This window comes from Hypanus sabinus, chromosome 14 (genome assembly GCF_030144855.1).
Source record: "Hypanus sabinus isolate sHypSab1 chromosome 14, sHypSab1.hap1, whole genome shotgun sequence".
In the NCBI taxonomy this organism is placed as follows: domain Eukaryota; kingdom Metazoa; phylum Chordata; class Chondrichthyes; order Myliobatiformes; family Dasyatidae; genus Hypanus; species Hypanus sabinus.
Window position 1 is genome coordinate 59,790,284 of NC_082719.1, and position 25,786 is coordinate 59,816,069.

Genomic DNA, 25,786 nt, shown 5'->3' on the forward strand with positions numbered 1-25,786 from the left:
AAATCTGGGAAGGTATTTGCTTGCTGTGTTGTTGACTTTGATTCAGACATTAAGGAAACACCTTCAGATAAGCCTTTTCTTCCAAGAGCATAGGAAGACCACACACAAACTGAAACTTTTTAGGCTGTGTTAATTTGTTTCTTTTAATGATACCACCAGGCTTTTCAATAGCTCCGTGGATTCTGCATTGGACAAGATCTATACTAAAGATCCAAATAAAACAAAACGTTTATTTTCAAGGTGTTTTGATGGGAAAAAATAAAAGTACCAGAATTTGAGACCCTTACTGCTGAAAGCATCTTGGTCATAATTGCTCTACAATTGGCAGCTATGTGCAGGAGCCTAGAATTGGAAAATTGCAGAGTTCAGTGAGTGCCCTTTGGCTGTGGAGCAAAGGGTGAAGTAATTTGAATGTAAAGATATGGATTTTACAATTGAGATGTGGATGAACTGGGAATCTGTGTAGACTAAGCACAACTATGATGATTTCTGAAGAGCAAACACGAGGAAATCTGCAGATGCTGGAAATTCAAACAACACACACAAAATGCTGGTAGAACACAGCATTTCTGGTATCTGAAGGTTGTTTTTGCACTTCTTAAGTGCACCAATGGATCTCAGAATCTATTGGAGTAGTCATTTCAGAAGCAGTAGAGTTGAGGCGGGGAGAGAAGGGTGCAATTATGGATCAAAAGCAGATGTGCTGGAAGAATTCAGCCAGTCACGCAGTATCTGTGGAAAGAGAAATTAGTCAGTAGTTTATGTCATGACTTCCTCAAAGCTTGTAATTAGATGGATACCAAGATAACTAATGGTCTGGTTCATCCCTTGTTTATGTTGAGGAACTTCTAGTTCACCCATTATTGGATATTAGAAATGTCATATGCCAGTTTAATGACGAAGTCTGGGAATGCAGAAGTGGTGACGTGTCAGGATTATCTGCATAAAAGTGGGATGGGGGTCACTTTCTGGATCGGAAAAAGCAGATTTTGTACACGTGTGATTTGGAAATAATCTTTCCAATTGCTTTGAGTTCTTGGTAACTGCTTGTATATGCAATAGATCGAATTTTTATTTTCCTTTTATGAATTCAGGTGGATATGTAGCTGGAAGTAGCTTTGTGATGGATCATACCACTGACACTTCTGACATTAATTGCCCTCGCATAGACACTCAACAACTGGACAAGCAAATAAAGGCTATCATGACAGAAGTAATCCCATTTCTGAAGGTGCGATGCAAGTATTTCTGTTAACAGTGAGACATAATATTGTTCTCTTGGATTTCCCTGTGACTAAAGTTCTTCAGGATGAACCAAAAGGCACTGGGTGGTATTCTGTGCTGAATTCCAATGTTTGTATGGCAGCTCCTATAATTGTGCTGCACAGCTTGACTTAGGAACCTGATTAGTACTTCAGAATCAAGGCCAGGTGGTTAACTTGCCAAGACAATCAGTCAGTCAGGTATATCAGATGAAATATGGTGACCACAGCAGATTGTCCAAAAATGAAGGTATTTGCATACTAAATGGATATTTAGTTATCACTGTGAAGATATTTTCCTAATACACCATTCTTATGTTTGGAAGTATTGGATTTTGCCAGTATTGAACAGCTCAGCATTCATTCCTTTGAGAAAGCTGAAGTACAGGCAAATTGACATGCTTGCAATGTCTGCTGTCCAAAGGGAGAAATTTCAATCAACACTCCTTGTGGGGAGAACATTTGTGAATTGCCATTTCATTTTATCCATAGTACCTTAATGAAATCTATATTTTTCCTTTGAGTCAGTGTTCTTTATTCACTGTAATCCATGTAATTTTGAAATTTGTGGAGTAGGAATTTATTGTTACTTGTGCTGTTCAAATCATTAGAGTCCAGAAAAAATGTCAGCACTATTTCCAGTTGTCAAATCTGTCCTGATGGAGGTGATGTAGATCTGAGAATTATGCTCAAGCTCCAGGGTTGGAAGGGAGGACAGTGAAAAACCAGATAGAACTAATCTAGCAACATGTCTAAGTAGCAAAAAAAAAAGAAAATTTGTGTTCTACTTCTGGTTAATTCTTTTCAGGAACACATGGATGATGTCTGCTCTCCACAGTTGCTAACAACTATTGGGCGCATGGTGTTAGAACTTACACAGCAGAATGATGAAAGCAAGGAATTTGTCAAGTTCTTTCATAAACAACTAGGTGCCATACTTCAGGTTTGTACTTAACTGAATTCTTATTTTTAGACATGCTAGTATGTTCATTAGGTTCATTCTGGTTAATGTACTAAATCCTCGCTGTAAACCAAAATGTGAGATGAGGATACATGAGCCAAACACATATAGTAGTGCAAAAGGGACATGGCTAAAAGATAGATTGTACTCAGGAACTACTTAATAATCTTATAAGAGTGTCAATGAACCTGGTGGTAGTTGCACTTGTTTGCAGGCTTCTGTATCTGTTCCCTGATGGAAAAGGTAAGAAGAGAGAATGTGAGAAACTGGGTGAAACCTTTGATTAAGCTGGTTGCATAACTAAGACGGGAGGGAAGGTTAGTTTCTGTGATGGGCTGAGCTGTGTCCTCAACCTTCTGTTTCTTGTGTTCACATGCTGAGAAGTTATCATACTAAGCCATTAGACATCCAGACAAAATGCTTTCTTTGTTGCATCAATAAAAATTGATGAGGGTCAATGGAAAATACCAAATTTCCTTAGCCTCCCTTGGAAGCAGAGGTGTTGGTGAGCTTCATTGGCCATGGTGTTTATGTGGCTGGACCATGACAGGCTATTAGTGATGTTCACATCTAGGAACTTGAAACTGTCAACCCTCTTAACCTTAGCACTATTCGTATAGAAACATAGAAAACCTACAGCACAATACAGGCCCTTCGGTCTACAAAGCTATGATGAATATGTCCCTACCTTAGAAATTACTAGGCTTACCTATAGCCCTCTATTTTTCTAAGCTCCATGTACCTATCCAAAAGTCTCTGAAAAGGTATCTGCCTCCACCACTGTTGCCGGCAGCCCATTCCACGCACTCACCACTCTCTAAGTAAAAAACTTACCCCTGACATCACCTCTGTACCTATTCCCCAGCACTTTAAACTTGTGTCCTCTTGTGGCAACCATTTCAGCCCTGAGGAAAAGCCTCTGACTATCTACATGATCAATGCATCTCATCATCTTATATACCTCTATCAGGTCACCTCTCATCCTCCGTCACTCCAAGGAGAAAAGGCTGAGTTCACTCAACCTATTCTCGTAAGCCATGCTCCCCAATCCAGGCAACATCCTTGTAAATCTCCTCTGCACCCTTTCTGTGGCTTCCACAGCCTTCCTGTAGTGGGGCGACCAGAACTGAGCACGGTACTCCAAGTGGGGTCTGACCAGGGTCCTATATAGCTGCAACATTACCTCTTGGCTTCTAAATTCAATTCCACGATTGATGAAGGCCAATACACCGTACACCTTCTTAGCCACAGAGTCAACCTGTGCAGCCGCTTTGAGCGTCCTTTGGACTCGGACCCCAAAATCCCTCTGATCCTCCACGCTGCCAAGAGTCTTAGCATTTCATTTCATTTTTCAATCTTTTTATTGATTTCCAGTAAAAATATATAAATCAGAGAAGTTTAGCAAACATATAAAACAAAAGACACATAAACAGCAATAAAGAAAAGTATATATTGTCAAAATCAAATAGGTATGATGTTATGCTGTTATATATACAGTATAATCAAAAAACCACAACTCCTCTTAACAAATTGTAAAAATAAGATTGGAGATTTTTTTATAAAAGGAAAAACAAATTGGAACCAAAAAAGGGGGAAAAAAAAGAAAGATTGGGTAGTCCATTTGAGGATAAAATTAGAAGAAAAAATAAAAAAACATCCCTCCAGTCACCTCCGAACATTCACAGATAAGGATTTTTCCCAAAAAGAATAAAGAAAAAAAATTATATTAAATCAAGGAAAATATTGAATAAAGGGTCGCCAGACTTGCTCAAAATTAAAAGATGTATCAAACCTCCGGCTTCTAATTTTCTCCAAGCTTAGACATGACATAATGGAGGAGAGCCAATGGAAAACAGTAGGTGGATTAGATTCTTTCCAGTATAACAAGATAGCTCTCCTAGCCAGTGAAGTTGAAAAGACTATCACATGTTGAGCGGAAGCAGATACTCTACCTACTTCCTCTGGAATAATCCCAAAAATTGCTGTAAGTGAATTGGGTTGAACATCCACAGCTATAACTTTAGATAGTATTCTAAACACATCTCTCCAAAAATTATTTAAGCTTACACAGGACCAAAACATATGAGTTAGAGTAGCTACCTCTACGTTACATCTGTCACAAATAGGGCTTATATTAGGAAATATATGCGCCAATTTATCTTTAGACATATGGGCCCTTAAACTGAATTAAGGAATGGCGTGCACAGATAGATGAATTATTAACTAGATAATAAATTTTACTCCATTGATTGTCTGAAAGTGAATGTTGAAGTTCTATTTCCCAAGTGCGTTGAATCTTATCATTAGGCAGCATGCAAGCATTCGTTACCTGTTTATAAATGATAGCTATTAATCGTATTTGAAATGGTTTAAGCTGAAAAATAGCATAAGCCAAATTTGAAGAATAGGCCAAGGGATAATTCGGTTAAAACGTCTTGTAAAAAATTCCTAACCTGTAAGTATCTAAAAATAAAAGTATGAGAGATATCATATTTATACATTAACTGCGAAAAAGACATTAAACAGTCCTGTAAGAATAAATCTAAAAAAGTTTTTATTCCCTTAGTTTTCATATTAAAAAAGCCTTATCCAGAGTTGATGGTTTAAAGAAAATTAGAATAAATGTTACTAGAGAGTAAAAATTATTTAATTCAAAAAATCTATGAAACTGAAACTAGATTTTTAAGGAATATTTAATGATAGGGTTGAAAGCTTGTCTACTTATTCTGGAGAACGAAAAAGGAAGGGGAGCTCCTAATAAAGAAGCTAAAGAAAACCCCATTACCAAATTTTCCTCCAAATTTAACCATGGAGGGCGATCCTGGTTATCCATATCATAAATCTAAAAAGTAATATAACGAATATTAATTGTCCAATAATAAAATCTAAAGTTTGGTAGGACCAGTCCTCCATCTTTTTTTGATCTTTGCAATAAAAGTTTATTCACTGTGGATCTTTTGTAATTCCAAACATAAGACAAAATCATAGAATCTATTTTATCAAAAAATGTTTTTGGAACAAAAGAGGGAACTGCTTGAAATATATATAAAAATTTCAGTAAAATAACCATTTTTATAGCAGTAATTCAACCTTTCAATGACATTGACATAGGCGACCATTTAGAAAGCGCTTATTGAGTATATTCAATTAGAGGGGAGAATTATGCTTATATAGGTCCTTAAAACTTTTAGTAATTTTGATACCGAGATAAGTGAAATGGTTTTTAGCAGTATTAAAAGATATTTGATCATAATAATCGGAATGATTATTAATAGGAAATAATTCACTTCTATGTAAATTAAGTTTATGTCCAGAAAAAATACTAAATTCCGTAAATATAGATAGCATAAAAGGAATAGATTTCCTAGGGTTTGAAATGTAAACTAATAAATCATCCGCATATAATGAAACCTTATGTAATTTATCCCCTCTCTTAATACCCTGCACAGAATTAGAATCCCTAACAGAAATAGCAAGTGGTTCTAGATCCAAATTAAATAATAAAGGACTAAGAGGACATCCCTGGTGGATTCCTCTGTATAATCTAAAATAAGGAGACTTTTGATTATTAGTTATAACCGCAGCCACCGGGGTATGGCAAATCAATTTAATCCAGGAAATAAATCCCAGGCCAAAATTAAGCCTCTTCAAAACCTGAAATAAATAAGGGCACTTCACCCTATCAAAGGTTTTCTCTGAATCCAGAGGTACAATACATTCAGATTCTTTGACTGAGGGGTAATAAATGATATTTAACAATCTTCGAATATTAAAATGTGAGTACCCATTTTTTAATAAATCCTGTTTGATCATTTGAGATAACATTAGACAAAATAATCTCAAGTCTGTTAGCTAGAATCTTGGAGAAAATTTTAAAATCTACATTCACTAAAGAAATAGGTCTACAGCATACACATTCCAGTGGGTCTTTTCCTTTTTTAAGAATCAATGAAATTAATGCCTCATAAGTTTTTGGGAGGTTCCCAGAGGATATAGAATCGGTAAATGTTTAATGTAGATGTGGTATAAGCATTTCATGAACAGTCTTGTCAAATTCTACCGTGTTACCATCAGGACCCGGAGCTTCCCCTAATTGCATAGAGGATATAGCCTTGGCTATCTCCTCTTGTTTAATAGATGCATCTAATATGTCAACATCTTGAGTTGAAATTTGAGGTATATTTAACCTTTGCAAAAATCTATTCATAGTAATAGTATTATCAGAGAATTCAGATTTATAAAGATTAGAATAGGTCCATAAATAGCTTATTAATTTCATAAGGATCTAAAGTTTCAATTCTGTCTGGTCTACGAATTTTTAAAATCTGTCTTCTGACCATCCCAGCCTTTAACTGACCTGCCAAAAGCTTAGCAGATTTTTGCCCATGTAAATAAAATAAACTTCGGAATTTAAAAATTTGCTGTTCTATGGGAAAGGTCAGAAGCAAATCTGACCAGAAGCAGAATTAATTGAAGTTCGACCCCTTTTTTATATAGGTCCTCAGTGGGTTTAACTGAATATGCTTTATCTATCTCTTTAATTTTATTAATAAGCACTGACAATTCTGCTTTAGTTTTCTTTCTCAAAGCTGCTGAATATGAGATTATCTGTCCCCTAAGATTTCAAGATATCCTGTATAACCAGGTTTGACATTCCTTCAGTTGTATTAAATTCAAAAAATATAGAAATTTGCTCCTTAATAAAACTAACAAAAGCTGGATCGTGTAACAGTACGGAATTTAGTCTCTGCTGTGACATTTTCAAAACGCTATCCGAAAGCTTCAGGGTTAACTTTAAAGGCGCGTGATCTGAGAGCGCAATGATGTCTTATGCACACTCAACAACAGAATATAACAAACATGTATCTAAAAAAAAAGTAATCAATTTGAGAATACATGATGAACGTGTGAGAAAAAAGAGAAATCTTTATCATTGGGGTGTTTATATCTCCAGATATCGACCAGGCCATATTCTAATAAAAAAGAATTAATACAAGCTGCCGCTTTATTAGGATGCAACGATTGGTTGATGACCTGTCAATCGCCGGATTTAAACAACAATTGAAATCACCACCCATGATCAACTAATATTCATTCAAATTCGGTAGCTCAGAAAAAAGTTTCTTAAAAAAATCAGAATTATCTACATTAGGAGCGTATACACACACCACAGCTACCTTTTGCTCGCATAATAAACCAGTAACAAATATCTTCCAGTAGAATCAGTAATATTATTAAAGTGTACAAAAGAGATTTTGGGCTAAAAAATATAGAAACGCCTCTTATCTTCCGACAGCGAATGGTACAAAGAATCCTTTCCAAAATTGGAAAAATCTGTTCTCATCCTGTTTCCGTATATGATTTTCTTGTGCAAAAATAATATCTGTGTTGTGTTTTTAATCTCTTAGCAATCTTCTTATGCTTAATGGGGTGATTGACACCGTTCCAATTCAAAGATATTATATTAATTTTATTAACATCCATGTTTAGAATTGAATTTAATATTATATAAAAGAAATATTACGCAAGCGCAGATTAAACCAAAAGGCGCGGATACAACCAGGAGTGACGCATTTACGAGAAAAAAATCCATCAAATGAGCTGCCCAATCAAGAAAAAAACCTACTCTAATAGTCCCCTCCCCCTCCCGAAAGATAAGAAATCCAGCAACCAATAGGGTGGCCACATGCTAAACTAATAACCCTTGATCCTATTCTCCATTTTGCAGCTACATATATTAAAAGTTAAAGCAAAAATCCCACATAAAATAGCCATAATAAAACGTACAAAGTTCAACTACTACCATGTTATGTCTAACAGTAATAAAAACATAATTGGCAACGGCCATCTTAAAATCAACAAGTATCTTAAGCCCATTCTCGAAAAAAGGATAAATGAGTATATATATAAAACTATGTTAGTATTGAAACAAATAAAAGAAATAAAAAGATTAATACACGACAGGTCCTGTATGGACCATCAGAATATAATACTGTAAAGATTCCCTACAAAACAGTTATGCATATACTAAATATTAATAGGTTAAAAAAAAGTTTAGTCAGCCATGTCCCATACCAGAGACTAAAAAAAAATATAGAATAAACTTAACTCAGAAGATCCATAAACATCTCATACGACAAAATACTTCAGGATTACCTATTGAGTAATCGGGTTAACTTTAAGATTTTATTCAGTAGGCTTAACTTTAAGATTTTTAATGTATTCCCATCCCTCCTGGGGAGAGTAGATTCTCAGTGACTGATATTTTTCAGGAAAAATTATCAGCTTTGCTGGGAAGCGAAGGGAGGGGTATAAATTTATACATTTCACTCATAACTTCTCGGTATTTCCTTCTTTCGGCAAAGACTTCAGGGTGATAGTCTTCAACTATACAAAAGTCTGCTGATTCAAAGATTAACTTTCGCTTCTTTCTGGCTTCTCAAAGTATGGCTTCTTTAGTGGTATAATAAGGCAGAGAAAGTACGATTGGTCGAGGATGTAATTCGGATGAACACCGAGAAAATGGAATTCTATGGGCTCTGTCAATTAAAGGGCTAGCTTCCAGGGTCTCACTAAAAAGTGAGTACAACATATCTGAGAAGGATTTTAACAGATCGCCAGCTTCAGTATTTTCAGGTAGTCCCAGAATACGCAAATTCCTCCAACACCCTCTACTATCTAAATCAACCTTTTTTTTCTTCGTTTTAGATAGTTCCGAGGTAATTTCATTGATTTTCTTTTCCATTGAAGATATCTTCATTCCTTGATCTTTAATAGTTTGCTTGAATAGATCATGCTCATTCTCAATTCGGGTTGTAGTCTGTTGAAGTATTTGAAGCTGAGAGTTCAGATTTTTCAGAGTCTTGAACCGTAGAAATGGCTTTTTCAAGCTTCCCGTTTGAACCCATCAGCTTATCAATCTTAGTGTTAAGCAACCCGAATTCCGACTTCATGTCTTGTGTTGAAGAAAATATTCCTGCTAAAGTAACAGGTTCCTCCGTTTTCTTGGTTTGTTCCGTTTGCTTCATTTCAGGAAAAGTCTTGCCGCTTCTCAGTTCAATACCAGAATGACTTTTTTCAGCCATTGTAATTCAATCGTAAATCCTTCAGTAGAAGTTATAAATCATCAAAGCTAAAAGGGATCTGTCAGTGGGATATAAAATATATAAAGAAAGGAGCTGCTAAGAGTGCGACTACTCCATGCACTGCAAAATGGCGAATCACTTAGCATTAATACTATAATCTGTCATCTAATTTAACCTACCAAAATGAACTACTTCACACTTACCTGGGTTGAACTCCATCTGCCACTGCTCAGCCCAGTTTTGCATCCTATCAATGTCCCGCTGTAACCTCTGACAGCCCTCCACACTATCCACAACACCTCCAACCTTTGTGTCATCAGCAGACTTACTAACCCATCCCTCCACTTCCTCATCCAGGTCATTTGTAAAAATCATGAAGAATAAGGGTCCCAGAACAGAACCCTGAGGCACTCCACTGATGACTGACCTCCATGCAGAATATGACCCGTCTACAATCATTCTTTGCCTTCTGTGGGCAAGCCAGTTCTGGATCCACAAAGCAATGTCCCCTTGGATCCCATGTCTCCTTACTTCCTCAATAAGCCTTGCATGGGGTACCTTATCAAATGTCTTACTGAAATCCATATACACTACATCCACTGCTCTTCCTTCATCAATGTGTTCAGTCACATCCTCAAAAAAAAGTTCAGTCAGGCTCCTCAGGCGTGACCTGTCCTTGACAAAGCCATGCTGACTATTCCTAATTATGTTATACCTCTCCAAGTGTTCATAAATCCTGCCTCTCAGGATTTTCGCCATCAACTTACCAACCTTTGAGGTAAGACTCACTGGTCTATAATTTCCTGGGCTATCTCTACTCCCTTTCTTGAATAAAGGAACAACATACGCAACCCTCCAATCCTCCAGAACCTCTCCCATCCCCATTGATGATGCAAAGATCATCGCCAGAGGCTCAGTAATCTCCCTCACCTCCCACAGTAGCCTGGAGTACATCTCATCTGGTCCTGGCAACTTATCCAACTTGATGCTTTCCAAAAGCTGCAGCACATCCTCTTTCTTAATACCTACATGCTCAAGCTTCTCCATGTGCTGCAAGTCATCACTATAATTACCAAGATCCTTTTCCATAGTGAACACTGAAGTAAAGTATTCTTTAAGTACCTCTGCTATTTCCTCCAGTTCCATACATACTTTCCCACTTTCACACTTGATGGGTCCTATTCTTTCAAGTCTTATCCTCTTGCTCTTTGTACAAGGCCTTGGGTTTCCCTTAATCCTGCCTGCCAAGGTCTTCTCATGGCCCCTTCTGGCTCTCCTAATTTCCTTCTTAAACTCCTTCCTACTAGCCTTATAATCTTCTAGATCTCTAACAGTACCTAGCTCTCTGAACCTTTTGTAAGCTTTTCTTCTTGACTGGATTTATTACAGCCTTTGTATACCACAGTTCCTGTACGCTACCATAACTTCCCTGTCTCATTGGAATGTACCTATGCAGAACTTCACACAAATATCCCCTGAACACTTGCCACATTTCTTCCGTATTTTTCCCTGAGAACATCTGTTCCCAATTTAAGCTTCTGATTTCTGCCCGATAGCCTAATAATTCCCCTTACTCCACTTAAACGCTTTTCTAACTTGTCTGTTCCTATTTCTCCCAATGCTATTGTAAAGGAGATAGAATTATGATCACTATCTCCAAAATGCTCTCCCACTGAGAGAGCTGACACCTGACCAAGTTCATTCTCCAATACCAAATCAAGTACAGCCTTTCCTCTTGTAGGCTTATCTACATATTAGACAATAAGTGCAGGAGTAGGCCATTTGACACTTTGAGCCAGCACCACCATTCACTGTGATCATGGCTGATCATCCACAATCAGTACCCCATTCCTGCCTTCTCCCCATATTCCTTGACTCCGCTATCTTTAAGAGCTCTATCTAACTCTTTCTTGAAAGCATCCAGAGAATTGGCCTCCACTGCCTTCTGAGGCAGAGCATTCCACAGATCCACAACTCTGTAGGTGAAAAAGTTTTTCCTCAACTCCATTCTAAATGATCTTCCCCTTATTCTTAAACTGTGGCCTCTGGTTCTGGACTTCCCCCAACATCGGGAACACGTGTCCAATCCCTTAATAATCTTATATGTTCCAATCAGATCCCTTCTCATCTTTCTAAATTCCAGTGTATACAAGCCCAGTCGCTCCAATCTTTCAACATATGACAGTCCTGCCATCCTGGGAATTAACCTCGTGAACCTAAGCTGCACTCCCTCAATAGCAAGAATGTCCTTCCTCAAATTTGGAGACCAAAACTGCACACAATACTCCAGGTGTGGTCTCACTAGGGCTCTATACAACTGCAGAAGGACCTCTTTACTCCTATACTTAACTCCCCTTGTTATGAAGACCAACATGCCATTAGTTTTCTTCACTGCCTGCTGTACCTGCATGCTTACTTTCAGTGACTGATGAACAAGGACACCTAGATCTCGTTGTACTTCCTCTCTTCCTAACTTGACACCATTCAGATAGTATCTGCCTTACTGTTCTTGCCACCAAAGTGGATAACCTCACATTTATCCACATTAAACTGCATCTGCCATGCATCTGCCCACTCACCCAACCTGTCCAAGTCACCCTGCATCCTCATAACTTCCTCCTCACATTTCACACTGCCACCCAGCTTTGTGTCATCTGCAAATTTGCTAATGTTACTTTTAATCCCTTCATCTAAATGATTAATGTATATTGTAAATAGCTGCGGTCCCAGCACTGAGCCTTGCGGTACCCCACTAGTCACTGCCTGCCATTCTGAAAGGGACCCGTTAATCCCTACTCTCTGTTCCCTGTCTGCCAACCAATTTTCTATCCATGTCAGTACCCTACCCCCAATACCATGTGCTCTGTTTTTGCCCACTAACCTCTTATGTGGGACCTTATCAAAGGCTTTCTGAAAGTCCAGGTACACTACATCCACTGGCTCTGCCTTGTCCATTTTCATAGTTACATCCTCAAAAATTTCCAGAAGATTAGTCAAGCGTGATTTTCCCTTCGTAAATCCATGCTGACTCAGACCGATCCTGTTACTGCTATCCAAATGTGCCGCTATTTCATCTTTTATAATTGACTCCAGCATCTTCCCCACCATTGATGTCAGGCTAGCTGGTCCATAATTCCCTGTTTTCTCTCTCCCTCCTTTCTTAAAAAGTGGGATAACATTAGCTACCCTCCAATCCAAAGGAACTGATCCTGAATCTATAGAACATTGGAAAATGATTACCAGTGCATCCATGATTTCTAGAACCACCTCCTTAACTACCCTGGGATGCAGACCATCAGGCCCTGTGGATTTATCAGCCTTCAGCCCCATCAATCTATCCAACATCATTTTCTGTCTAATGTGAATTTCCTTCAGTTCCTCAGTTACCCTGGGTCCTCTGGCCACTATTACATCTGGGAGATTGTTTGTGTCTTCCCTAGTGAAAACAGATCCAAAGTACCTGTTCAACTCGTCTGCCATTTCCTTGTTCCCCATAATAAATTCACCTGTTTCTGTCTTCAATGGCCCAACTTTGGTCTTAACTAATTTTTTTCCTCTTCACATACCTAAAGAAGCTTTTACTATCCTTTTTATTCTTGGGTAGCTTATCTTTGTATCTCATCTTTTCTCCCCCTATTGCCTTTTTGGTTCTCTTCTGTTGCTCGTTAAAAGTTTCCCAATCCTCTGGCCTCCTGCTCAGCTTTGCTATGTTATACTACTTTTATTTTTATACTGTCCTTGACTTCCCTTGTCAGCCACGGTCGCTCCTTACTCCCCTTAGAATTCCTCTTTGGAACGAACTGATCCTGCACCTTCTGTATTATTCCCAGAAATACCTGCCATTGTTGTTCCATTGTCATCCCTGCTGGGGTATCTTTCCAGTCAACTTTGGCTAGCTCCTCCTTCATGATTCTATTGTCCCCTTTGTTCAACTGTAATACTGACACTTCCGATTTTCCCTTCTCCCTCTGAAATTGTAGATTAAAACTTATCATATTATGGTCACAACCTCCTAATGGCTCCTTTACCTCAAGTTCCCTTATCAAATCTGGTTCATTACACAACACTAAATCCAGAATTGCCTTCTCCCTGGTAGGCTCCAGTACAAGCTGCTCTAAGAATCCATCTCAGACGCACTCCACAAACTCCCTTTCTTGGGGTCCAGTACCAACCTGATTTTCCCAGTCTACCTGCATGTTGAAATCCCCCACAACATATTGTGTCAAGAAACCTTCCTGAACACTCTGAATAAACTTCACCCCATCTAAACCCCTTGCTCTAGGGAGATGCCAATCGATACTTAGGAAATTAAGATCTCCCATCACAACACTGTTATTATTACATCTTTCCAGGATCTGTTACCCTATCAGCACCTTGATATCCCTGTTACTATTGGGCGGCCTATAAAAAATATCCGGTAAAGTTATTGACCCTTTCCTGTTCCTAACCTCCACCCACAGAGACTCCGCAGACAATCCCTCCGTGGCATCCACCTTTTCTGCAGCCGTGACACTATCTCTGATCAACAGTGCCACGCCCCCACCTCTTTTGCTTCCCTCCCTGTCCTTCCTGAAACATCTAAAACCCAGCACTTGAAGTAACCATTCCTGTCCCTGAGCCATCCAAGTCTCTGTAATGGCCACCACATCATAGTTCCAAGTACTGATCCACATTCTAACCTCATCTGTTTTGTTCACAATACTCCTTGCATTAAAATAGGCGCATCTCAAGCCTTAGGGCTGAGCGCATCCCTCGTCTATCACCTGCCTATCCTCCCTCTTGCACTGTCTACAAACTTTTTTTATTTGGGAGACAAGCTCTTCTTCCCCAGTCTCTTCAGTTCGGTTCCCTCCCCACCCCTGCAACAATTCTAGTTTAAACTCTCCCTAGTAGCCTTAGCAAACCTCCCCACCAGGATGTTGGGCCCCCTGAGATTCAAGTGCAACCCGTCCTTTTTGTACAGGTCACACCTGCCCCAAAAGAGGTCCCAATGATCCAGAAATCTGAATCCCTGCCCCCCTGCTCCTATTCTCACTACCTTTTGTGGTCCTGTTTCTCAACTTCCTTCCTGACTCCCTGTAGTCTTTTTTTCAGGACCTCTTCCCTTTTCCTGCCTATGTCATTGGTACCAATATGTGCTACTGTTGCTTCCCCCAGGTAGTCTGCCCCCCTAACCCCCCCCCCCCAACAGTACTCATTGTCAAGGGTTACAGCCACAGGGGCACTCTCTGGTACCTGAGTCTTCCCCTTCCCCGCTGCCTGTGACCCACTTCTTTGTCTCCCCTGTTTTCCTGATGTGACCACCTGCCTATAACTCCTTCCTTTCACCTTCTCACTCTCCCTGACCAGATGAGCTGCATCTTCAGTTCCCTAACTTCGTCCTTTAGGAGCTGCAGCTCGACACTCCGGGTGCAGATATGGCCGTCTGGGAGGCTGAGAGACTTCAGGACCTCCCACATCTGACACTGAGCATAGAACACCGGCCTCACACATGTATTACTTTCTTTCCGCAAATAACACAGGTAGACCTACCCGCCTCGTCCTGTTACTGCCAAAGCCCTATCACTCTGCTGCCCACTGGACAGGACAGGAGAATGTGCACCAACCAGATTCCTGAAGTTTGTGCAGCTCTTTTGTTGACATTGAGGGAAAGTTCAGTGAAATGGTGGAGCAGCTGCATTCGCCCATTCTTGTTCATCTATTCTGTAATTGGGGCTTTGATTTTTGTCATTGTAGGATTCTCTGGCAAAGTTTGCTGGTCGAAAGCTCAAAGAATGTGGGGAGGATTTGCTGGTAGAGATTTCAGAGATCCTGTTCAATGAGCTTGCATTCTTTAGGCTCATGCAAGACCTGGATAACAGCAGTGTTGCAGCAAAACAAAGGTGCAAAAGAAGACTGAAAGAAGTGGCATCTTTTAAGCATCATTGTACAGCAGAGGTATAGTAATATGTTAAATATTCAAATATTTTGATTTGCAAGTGTGAATTTTGTTGACCATTTGAAGTAGCTATAAGAAAAACACTATTTGTGGATCAGTATAGTGGAACAGCAATTAAAGCTGTTTCTTCACAACTCCAATTACTTGGGTGCAGTATATGTAGAGTTTGTACATTCTCTGCATGCATATGTGGGTTCTTTAATTTTCTGCCACATCCCAAAAACCAGGATACTTTAATTACCTACTGTAGATTAAACCTTAAAGTGCATTAGAATCAACTGAGAGTTGATGAATATGTAAATAAAAAAAACATGGCTGATGAATTGCTTTGCTGGCAGCTGGCTTGGGCCCAATGGGCTGAATAGCTGTCTCTGATGTCTCATTTGAGTAAGTAAGAAATTCTGTGATTTACTTTTGAAAAACAGAACAGTAGTTGTTGCAATGTTGAGGTAGCTCTATATGATGTGCAAGCTCTGCTATTTTTTCACTGCCATTGTGTTAAATTTTGAGGGTGTTCAAATCACATAAATATATTTAGTTGCTGAAATGTTCTTCTAGCCATGTAAAGGGAAAGCTAGTAAATTAATTGTTTGTAAGTAACCAGCTTGAATTGTTGTATTTCATGTTAAAATTGTTCAATACAAACTTGTTCTGAAATTTCTTATTTAATAGGAGAAGACACATTCTAAAGATGATGAATCCTCTATGGAAGAGCTTGAAGATGAAGACAAAGTAGGTCTAAGTGTATACAAAACAGTGTGAGGTCTGGAAAGAATCTGTAGTTGTATTGTTCCTTTCTCATACATTTAAAAAGATTCCAATTTTCCAAGTGTACCATTGAAATAATTATTTCATGTGTGGCTGTTGATCTTCCACAAATTGTTTTAACTACTACCTGATTTAAAATAGTACACCAGGTTGATGGTTTATTTTGGAAGTTAGTTATCAGAATTTTTAAAGAAATGTCTGAAACCGTTATCTTCTGATAGTTTCATGTCAGATATCTCAAGTTCATATGCTCCCATCTTAAGTTATTATTTTTTCTGTACCTTTAGGACAAGGATGAAAGTGAGATAGCTATTACAGATGATCTCAAAGGAAATGAATCTGTTGGAGCCGAGAAGTTAATGAAAAGTGGTTTATCTGACAGAGAGGAGGAGGATGTTGAAAGTGAAGCAATAACTGCTAAATGTGTTTCCATCAGTAAGAAATTTAATAGTTTGAATAAGTTAAAAACTTTTGTTGTGAACTTCTTCATATGAGTAGTCTTGGTGATATTCTGTCAATGTGCCTTAAAAATTTGTGCCATCTGTACAGATGTTCTGATAGTCTTTCTGTTATCCAATTGAAATTTGACCTATTAGAGATGAGAAATTTGAAATGGCTATGAGATGAAAACAGGAAGTGCCCTTAAATTACAAATAATATACAGATTTTGAAGTGAGACCCTGGCCAATTTCCTGGGTTTTTTTTTAATGGCTCCCACAAACATCACTGAGGGATATGTATGTCAAACTTGCTTTACTTGTATCTTGAGTGAATACAGGCATGCGTATCCAAGCTTTTTGTCCAATAGTTCATTCAATAGGCTTTGTCAGAAACCCATCAAAGGTTGGTTGATAATATTTTTCTGTGTTCTGTCTTCCAGGGGGCAGAAGCCAGAATAAGAAGATTGGAGGAGTGGGGGGGGGGGGGGGGGGGGGGGAGGCAGGAAGGTGGTAGCTAAAACCAGGTGAGGGAGAACATGGATAGATGGGTGAGGAAATTCATTGTGGGAATGTCTTTTTCTTTATTCCAACACACTGAAGATAAAGAACTAACTTTACATCGGTTACCTATGTAGGTTACCAGAATCACTAGTGCAAAGAGCAAACACTTAGAATTATAGGTATTATCAGTTGATGAAAATAGTCTGAGAATGATAAATGAGATTGAGCTCTCCTACGTGTATAATTCCATTCAATTTATATTTAAATGTCCCCAGATCTGAAAATTAAGCAAAAAATGTTACATAGAAACATAGAAAACCAACAGCACAATACAGGCCCTATGGCCCACAAAGTCGTGCCGAACATGGCCCTTCCTTAGAAATTACTAGACTTACCTATAGCCCTCTACTTTTCTAAGCTCCTTGTACATATCCAAAAGTCTTAGAAGACCCTATCATATCCACTTCCACCACTGTTGCTGGCAGCCCATTCCATGCACTCACCACTGCCTGCATTCTAAATAAATAAATAAACAATTAGAAACTCACCCCTGACATTTCCTCTGTACCTACTCCCCAGCACCTTAAACCTGTGTCCTCTTGCGGCAACCATTTCAGTCTTGGAAAAAGTCTCTGACTATCCACATGATCAATGCCTCTCATCATCTTATACCCCTCTATCAGGTCACCTCTCATTTTCTGTCGCTCCAAGGAGAAAAGGCCAAGTTCACTCAACCTATTCTCATAAGGCATGCTCCCCAATCCAGGCAACATCCTTGTAAATCTCCTCTGTACCCTTTCTATGACTTCCATATCCTTCCTGTAGCGAGGCAACCAGAACTGAGCTCAGTACTCCAAGTGGGGCCTGACCAGGGTCCTATATAGCTGTAAAATTATCCGAGAAGAGTTTTGATTTAGTCGTAAATAAGCAGAACTAAAAAATCACATTTTGGTCCATTTGGGTTGGCTTGTGGAATGAAATCGCACTCTTGAATAGAATGTAAATAATTCTGAATCTGATTAGCCAAGTTTCAAAACCTGTATGGTTCTTGCTATAGTTAACTAATTATAATGCAAATTTACAATTGTCAATTTTTTTCAGATTATAAAAGGCAAATAAAGATGAGCTTTTTTATTTTAACCATCAGGTTTATCAAAAGCTGAAACTCAAGCATTGACAAATTATGGCAGTGGTGAGGATGAGAATGAAGATGATGAAATTGAGGACTTCGATGCTTGTAATATTGATGTGCAGACATCTCTTCAAGCTAATACTGAAATTGCAGATGAGATTGATCATGAGCAGGTAATGTTTGTTCTAATGAATATTGTTGTCTTTGATTGATGCAGTTATGAGTTAATTTTAAAATGTCTTCTGCAGTTTGAGAACTGCTGGGATTTAATCATTTCTTTTTAGGAGAATGTCCAAGACATTTTTATTTATCTATTGATAAAATGAATTGAAATTGAAAAATATTATTTTTGTATGTTTGTTCAGAATTACATAGTATTTGGGTATAGGGGAAGCATTGTGACATTCAAGGCAAAAACCATTTTGCCTGTTAGCATGAGCAATTAACCGTAAAAATGTTAATTAACTTATTTGAAATCATGTTGCTCTCAAATGAAACTGCATTTTAATTTACAACCCTATTTGAAATATTAGCACCAGGCTTCTCATCTTTCATTAAGTAATTGTTATTTATCCTGTGGATAAATTTGTGTGTTTATAATTAATGAGAGTCCATCACAACAACTTTTCTAAGTTTGTACGTATAATTTGGTCTCTTGCTGCAAAGGTCTTTTTTTCCACATAAAAATATGGCATCTCTTTATATTTTTTTTAGATTTCTTTCCTGTTGAATGCACTGCTAGTGTTATGACTGCTCACATTTTATTAGTTACCCAACAGTAAACTTCCATCCTTTTATATGTCAGAATGTTATTTTCTGTCAATTGTATTTTTTCGAACTGAAGCTTTTTGTAATGATTGATACGGTCAGTCGTAATATTTTATGTCACAGCAACCTGCTGCCTTCACACTGGCTATTGCTATGATGGAACATTTCTATTCAAAAGCCTCATTGATTGCAAATCTTAAAACCAAATGCAGTTGATTTTGGTTAATTGGGACACATCTGGATCAGTACCTTTTGGCCCAATTAAGTGACTCCCATATAGCTGAAATGTCATAGAAATCATTAAGGTTTTTTTTTAAAAAAAGCAAACTACTATTTAACTGAGTAACAAATTATGTATTTAAATGAAATACAGAATAAATTAGAACACTACCAAAACTACTACAATACTATAAAACTATTAGTTCCTAACAGTCATCGACAGAGGGATTCAGTCAGTGTAAGCTGACGTGTTCTTTTGATAGTAAATGAACAAAGTTAGTGCAGACTCCTGGTGGACTGCTTTCAAACAGTGCTTTCGACGACTGCATCCTCCAAATCTTCATTTTCATTGTAAGATTCAAGATGATTGTCGATGCCTTAAAATTGTTCATAGTTCCTAATTTGTTGAATTTGTGAGATCGTTTCATTTTCACTCTTGGCCATTTCTGGCATCTCCAAGTCTGAATACTTGAAACACAGTGAACAAAACAGTTCTGAATTACCTTGCTGTTTATTACTCACCAACTATCAGTGACAAAAATTATTGCTGTTTGCAGTGGCAAACTCACAAATGACACTACTTAAAAACTTCTCTCTAAACTTCACTATAAGCATGGTGTTGTGTCTTAACGGCCACATGATGTGAAGCTTGTTACAAAATATTTGGCAACAGTCTACTGCCCCAATTAAACGGCATAGTGTCCCAAATAAATGAAGGGCAGCCTGGCTATTATCTCGATTAGTTTTTGTTCTTTAAGAGTTGTCCCAAATAAAGTGACTGCCCCACTTGACTAGAATTCACTGTATATGTTTAAGTTGTCTTCACTGAAAATAAAAGTAATGTTAAAATAAACCACCGGTTAAGAGAAGAGAGAGAGGAAGTTAATTTAAGATTTTTTTTCCTAAAGATTCTGCAAGGATTTGATAGGATATAGGTTCATGAACCAATTTTTTCAGGCTTGAGCATCTACAACTAAGCCATGGTCTCTGGATAAAGGAAAGAAGAAACAATCTACTGCACTGGATTGTAAAATAGCAAGGTTATTCTTTAACCTAAAAGGTTGTGGATGTCGTTGTGATAAATAAAATTTGACTAGCTATGACCTTATTGAACAGCAGAGCAGACTTGAGTGGTCATATAACTTTCTGCCACCTTAGATTCTAAGATTTTGTATAGTGCTTAATACTAATCAGAACTCTTCTCTTTTTAGGATATTCTTGCCAAACCTAGTCAAGATAATGTGGTTAATCAAATTGAGAACACAGTTACTGCAGGTAGAGTTTGACCTTCTGTGTTCTTTTATTGAGAGTAACCAACGGTGGAATTGACTGTATGTTTCTTTTGTTATCAGATTCTTTGAACAGGATTGTTGTACATATAATTGTAATCAATTGTTATTTTTAAAAATTTTGTAGCTGAAAATGAATGCAGCAAGACTGCAAATCTTGCTTTTGAGGCTATAACATCATCAAATCAAGTATTATTTAATGAAGACACTGAGAATTTAAAGCTGCCCATACCATTGTGCGACTGTGCTATTCCAGGAACACCTATGCAGATGGAAATAGAAAATGACTTGCAAGGGACGCCAGAAAGCTCATTGGCTGTCAGCCCTGACACAGAGTCTCCTGTGCTGGTTAATGATTATGTAAGCATGTAAAATATCTTCCTTCACTTCTCTATCTTCCATAAGTATCGAGCTATGTTTATAAAGCTAAGGAAGTTACATCACCACCTATGTCTCGGTTGTGGAAAATCTCAACAGTTAGTGCTATTTGTTTTTCCCTAATTGTTTTCATCAGTTCTCTTAAAGTTTTAGTTCCATGTTGCTAGCCTCCAAAGAATAAAACAAGTAGGCCAAATACTTATCATATTTTGCAGGTCATTTTGGAATTTAAGGTGTCAACACTGAGAGTATCTGACTTTCAGAAAGGGCTATGCTAAATATTTTTGTTCTGGAAAAGCATCTAGGAGAGCCATCAAACAATCCTTGTCCTGTTAGCCAGAAACAAATGCATTGGCATACTGAGGAATATTTTTCACTCAAGGTAGCATCTGAGCTGTGTTGTATAGTAAACTTTGCTACTAGCACAAGGATCAAAATAAAATTAAATGGTTTAATACAAAAGCAAAATGCTGCAGATACTAGAAACCGGACTGATGTAAATGCAGAACATGTTTTAATGTACTTGACATGTCATGAGAGAGGAAAAAATGCGAACTGATGGAAGTGGCTTTGGCATGACTGAAATTTTTAGTTCTTGCTTATTCACAAATAGCATTTGGTTGGTATGCAGAAATGCTGAGCAACAACCAAAATCTGGGGGCTGCAAAGTTTGATGATCCTTGAACTGGTAGAGATTGGGGTAGTTGTATTAGCTGGTTTGCATCTGTATTGTACTTAATGCATAGTACCATAGATTCCGGACTACAGAGTGCACCTGATTAAAAGCCGCACGCTCTAATGTTAGAAAGAAAATCAATTTTGTACTTGTACAGGCCGCACCGGATTTTAAGCCGCAGGTGTCCCACGTTGTAATATGAGAAATTTACACAGAAAGATATTACACACGAGGATTTTTTAACTTTTAATTAAATCTGTATGGTAACATAAACAAATACATATTGCAAATGCTTTTTTTCGAACAGTGCCTGTAACACAGCTACTTTTAAATATACATACGTATCGGTAACACACAAATTATGTTGCGTATACTTTTTTACTGAACAGTGCACGAACAATATTCCAATATCTCCTAACGACTGGTAAAAAAAAATATATATACTGCAGCCTACCAGGAAAAGTTATTGATCGCCTTCTTCATCTTCCTCCTGCGCACTAAAACCATCAAAATCCTCTTCTTCAGTGTCTGAATTGAACAACCTCAGGATCTCGTCACTCACTTCAGTCTCTTCGTTGTCGCTCTCACTTGAGTGCACGTGATCCTCTTCATCATGCAGCAGTCCAGCCTTTCAAAACCCGTTGGTAATGGTGGATGTTGTAACATGGCTCCACGCATTTAGGATCCACTGGCAGACTTGAGTTAAAGATGCTCTTCGCATGCGTCCTGTTTTGGTAAAGGATTTCTCGCCGCTCGTCATCCAAGCCTCCCACTCAACGCGCAGCGCCATTTTAAATGCCCAGTTCACGCTGATGTCCAGTGGCTGCAAATACTTCGAGGTGCCCCCAGGAATCACAGCTGGAATTGAGTTTGTACTCTTGATGGCAGCTTTCACTGAACTTTCATTGTCAGCCGCTTAAAAATCACCAACGGTGGAAGCTTTAGTCCGGATGCTGTGCAGCTCAGAACACAAGTAAAATGCGTTCTCTCATGGCCACTTGTTTTCAGTGTGATGGACGAGTCACCTTTTTTATTAACAGTCCGAGTGAGAGGCAGGTCAAACGTCAAAGGTACTTCATCCGTATTTATGATATCATCTGGCCCGATGGAATTCTCCGCTATCTTTGTTTGAGTGAATGTGCGGAAGTTAGCAAGTTGTTCCTCGTGGTCGGGAGCTGCTGACACAGAGTCATGCGTACCCTGACGGACAGGCCTTTTCGTCTCATAAATCTAAAACAATAAGATGGCCCACCTCTAAAATCTTCGATTTTCATTTTGGTGGCGATTGCTTTAGCCTTCAGTCTGATCTGCACGGTGGAAACACCTCTGTGTGTTAACCCAGTTTTCAAGAAAGTTTTCAAGTTCGGGCCATCTGCTATGATTACCTCTGAAAGCTTTTGTCGTCTTTTTGCATTGACTCAGTTCTTCACGCTGGCGTCTCCACCATCTCACCATCGATTCATTTATGCCAAGATTATGTGCAGCAGCTCGATTTCCTTCTTCAACCGCCAGATTGATCGCCTTTAACTTAAAAGCTGCATCATATGCTTTTCTTTGAGTGTTTTCCATGTTGATGAGGGTGAGTACAAATGACTGATTTACAATAATTTAATTGTGAAAGTGCGCTTGATTTATCGTACCATTTCATTGGACCTCTGTGAAACTACTCATCAAGTTTATTGGTCTACTGTTACGAGGCAAAATGTTTTTGGCCGCATGAAAAAAAACATGCATTAGCCACACCGTAGTATAGGCCGCAGTGTTGCCACAGTGTTCAAAGCGTGGGAAAAAAGTAGCGGCTTATAGTCCGGAATTTATGGTACTTGTACTGCGCATAGTATTCCGTACTTGATGCATAGTATAGTGGGGTGTGGGAAATCTGGAGATTTACCTGCAAAATCAGGTCATGATCTAGCCTGTTCTCACCTCTGCTCTTCCTACAGTCATGGGTGCAATTGTACTAGCCCAGGTACAGATGCTATTAAATGAGAATTCAGTGCAGAATCTGACTTCCTGTTCCTATGCTGCCCTAATAGCTTTTTGACACTTGGGGCTTTCAAGGGACATAGGAAAAGTTTTAATGTCTTTAGTAATCAGAAAGATTTATAAACTGTTCAATTATATTTAATTAAGTTTTAAAATTGTAAATGAATGGAAAACTTGTAATTATTCTAGAAATTAAAAACAGTAAGTAAAATAAAGAATAATAAAACCATTGAACTAAATTTCATAATCCAGAGTGGAAACAATAGTGATGCAGTTTGGGATCCAATGGTCTATGGTGTTATTTCAATCTGTTTCAATGTGGCTGGGCATACTCTAGACAAAGCAGTCCCAACTGTTTTGTGGTAAAGTGAAATTCAAGTGATGACGGTTTTACATTTGAAACAAAGATTATAATATAACTTTGTTCTCATTTTTACATGGCCTTTGTTGCCTGACAGTGTTCCAGCATTTTTAGGAAAACCCCTTTGATTACAAATTTCAGTTGTGGCTCATTGTTCCCCTAATTACATAACCTGCTCGACAGTACCATGCATTAGGGTCAGAGTTTGCTTTACTCTGCGCATATATACATAGGTTATATAATTTGGGAAACCTCATCAGTGTTGGCTCACTAGAATTTTAATGACCTAGTATCTCTGTTTTTCCCCTAAAATGTGTGGCTGTACTACTTTTAAAAATTGCTTGTGAGTTGGCTATTTCTCTCATTTTTTTTAAAGTGAAAAGTATCTAAAGATTATGAAATATGAAGGTGATTATAGATTCATTTAAAAAAATCACCAGCTTTGAAATTCCAGGATATCTACATTTCAGTTCATTAATGTTTAGTTTTTTTTATAGAAGTAAAACTGGAATTTGTATTCCATGTAGACAGAAATGGAGTGTTAATGCAAGTTTGTCCCTCTTTTTTATAGTTTCCATTGCTAAAGTTAAATTGTAGATTCGAAACAAAGTTGTTCTATTCCAAAATCTACGAACTTCCTGCCCCATTCATTTGTGCTCAGAGGTTGTGACCAGCAAAATTACAGAATTCATTTTTCTTTTATACCTAACAGGAGGCTGGATCAGGCAATTTGAGTCAAAAGTCAGATGAAGATGATTTTGTTAAAGTAGAAAACTTGCCTTCAAGACTCACTGTGCTTTCTGAGGTAAACTTTGAAATGAGATTATATCATGCTTATGGCAGTAGAAATTGATTATTCAGTACAACAGGGCCTAATAGTTGTTTATGGTCAAAGCAAAGCTCTCTGCCCTGTCATTTTCTTTCTTTCATTTTGTAATCATTCTCTTTAAACTTTTAAAAGGCATTTATGCAAACAAAAGAACCTGAGATCAAGATTAACTTGGGATGCTAGACATGGGAAACAGCAGCTCTATTAGCTGCTCCACTGTGCCACCATTTCTCCCCATTTTGGAGACCTGTTAAGTTTATAAAAGAGGCAGCGTAGGTAGGCAGCCAGAATTTTTCCCCCAAGATAGAAATTTGGTTAATAGAGAGCATAGCTTTTAGTAAGAAGAGATATTCAGGGCAAATTCTTTTATACAGAGTAGTAGGTTCCTGAAACGTGCTGCCATAGTGGTAGTGATAGCAGTTGTGATGGTAGTGTGTGTTCGAGGCTTTTAGATAGGCACATGAATATGCAGTAAATGGCAGAATATTGAATATATGTAGGTAGAAGGGATTACAAAGCCTTAAAAGTAATCTGCCAACACAACTGTTCACATATTACTGTCGCATTTTCTAAACTTAAAATATATTGAAGTAGGATTTTTGAGCTAATCTACAAAACATTGTGCATCATGTCAAATCAAAAGAAAAATTCCAAAACCTGTCAACTTACTAAAAATTTAAAACCAAAATAGAGAGGCTGAAAAAGTATTTCTCCCCTTTGTATTTACTATGCTATCTTTCCTCAGTAGCAATATATTACCCTACCAGCTCTCACAATTTGTTGATGTAGAAATTTGGAGGATCACTTGTTTTCAATGAATTCATTAGGATAAGTATCCCCTCTCTGTAAGGTCCAACAGTATGATACATTTTCAACAGACAAAACCAAAATGAAGACAAAGGAACATTCAAAATCTGATTGTAATATTCATTTGTGTGAACAAAGGGTTTGGGGCTGAATACTTTTACAAGGCACTGATGTTTAATTTAGCATCATGCTTGGCACAGACATTGTGGGTTGAAGATCCTAGTCCTGTGCTGTACTGTTCTAGTTGCCACTACTACACCATAGCTGAATCCACATTCTAACAGTTCTGAGAAAAGGAAATTTACTTGAATTTCCTTTGATAGTTTTTTTGGCCTATGTGTTTCTACCTCATCTCTTACACAAAAGGAAATATAATATCTATCCCA

General features: G+C 38.1%; 1 protein-coding gene across 4 annotated transcripts in view; it reads left to right on the top strand.

Annotated features, from left to right (window-relative positions):
• pcm1 (pericentriolar material 1) overlaps nt 1–25,786 on the top strand; it is a 135,379-nt gene that overhangs the window by 105,797 nt on the left and 3,796 nt on the right. For 3 of the 4 annotated variants that reach the window (XM_059989291.1, XM_059989292.1, XM_059989294.1), the window contains 9 exons: nt 1,095–1,231; nt 2,071–2,205; nt 15,045–15,245; nt 15,919–15,978; nt 16,302–16,449; nt 18,103–18,260; nt 20,286–20,349; nt 20,491–20,723; nt 24,477–24,569. In XM_059989291.1, the coding sequence (XP_059845274.1) occupies nt 1,095–1,231; nt 2,071–2,205; nt 15,045–15,245; nt 15,919–15,978; nt 16,302–16,449; nt 18,103–18,260; nt 20,286–20,349; nt 20,491–20,723; nt 24,477–24,569 (1,229 nt within the window). The remainder of the gene's footprint in view (nt 1–1,094; nt 1,232–2,070; nt 2,206–15,044; nt 15,246–15,918; nt 15,979–16,301; nt 16,450–18,102; nt 18,261–20,285; nt 20,350–20,490; nt 20,724–24,476; nt 24,570–25,786) is intronic. The other variant, XM_059989293.1, reaches the window with a different exon arrangement.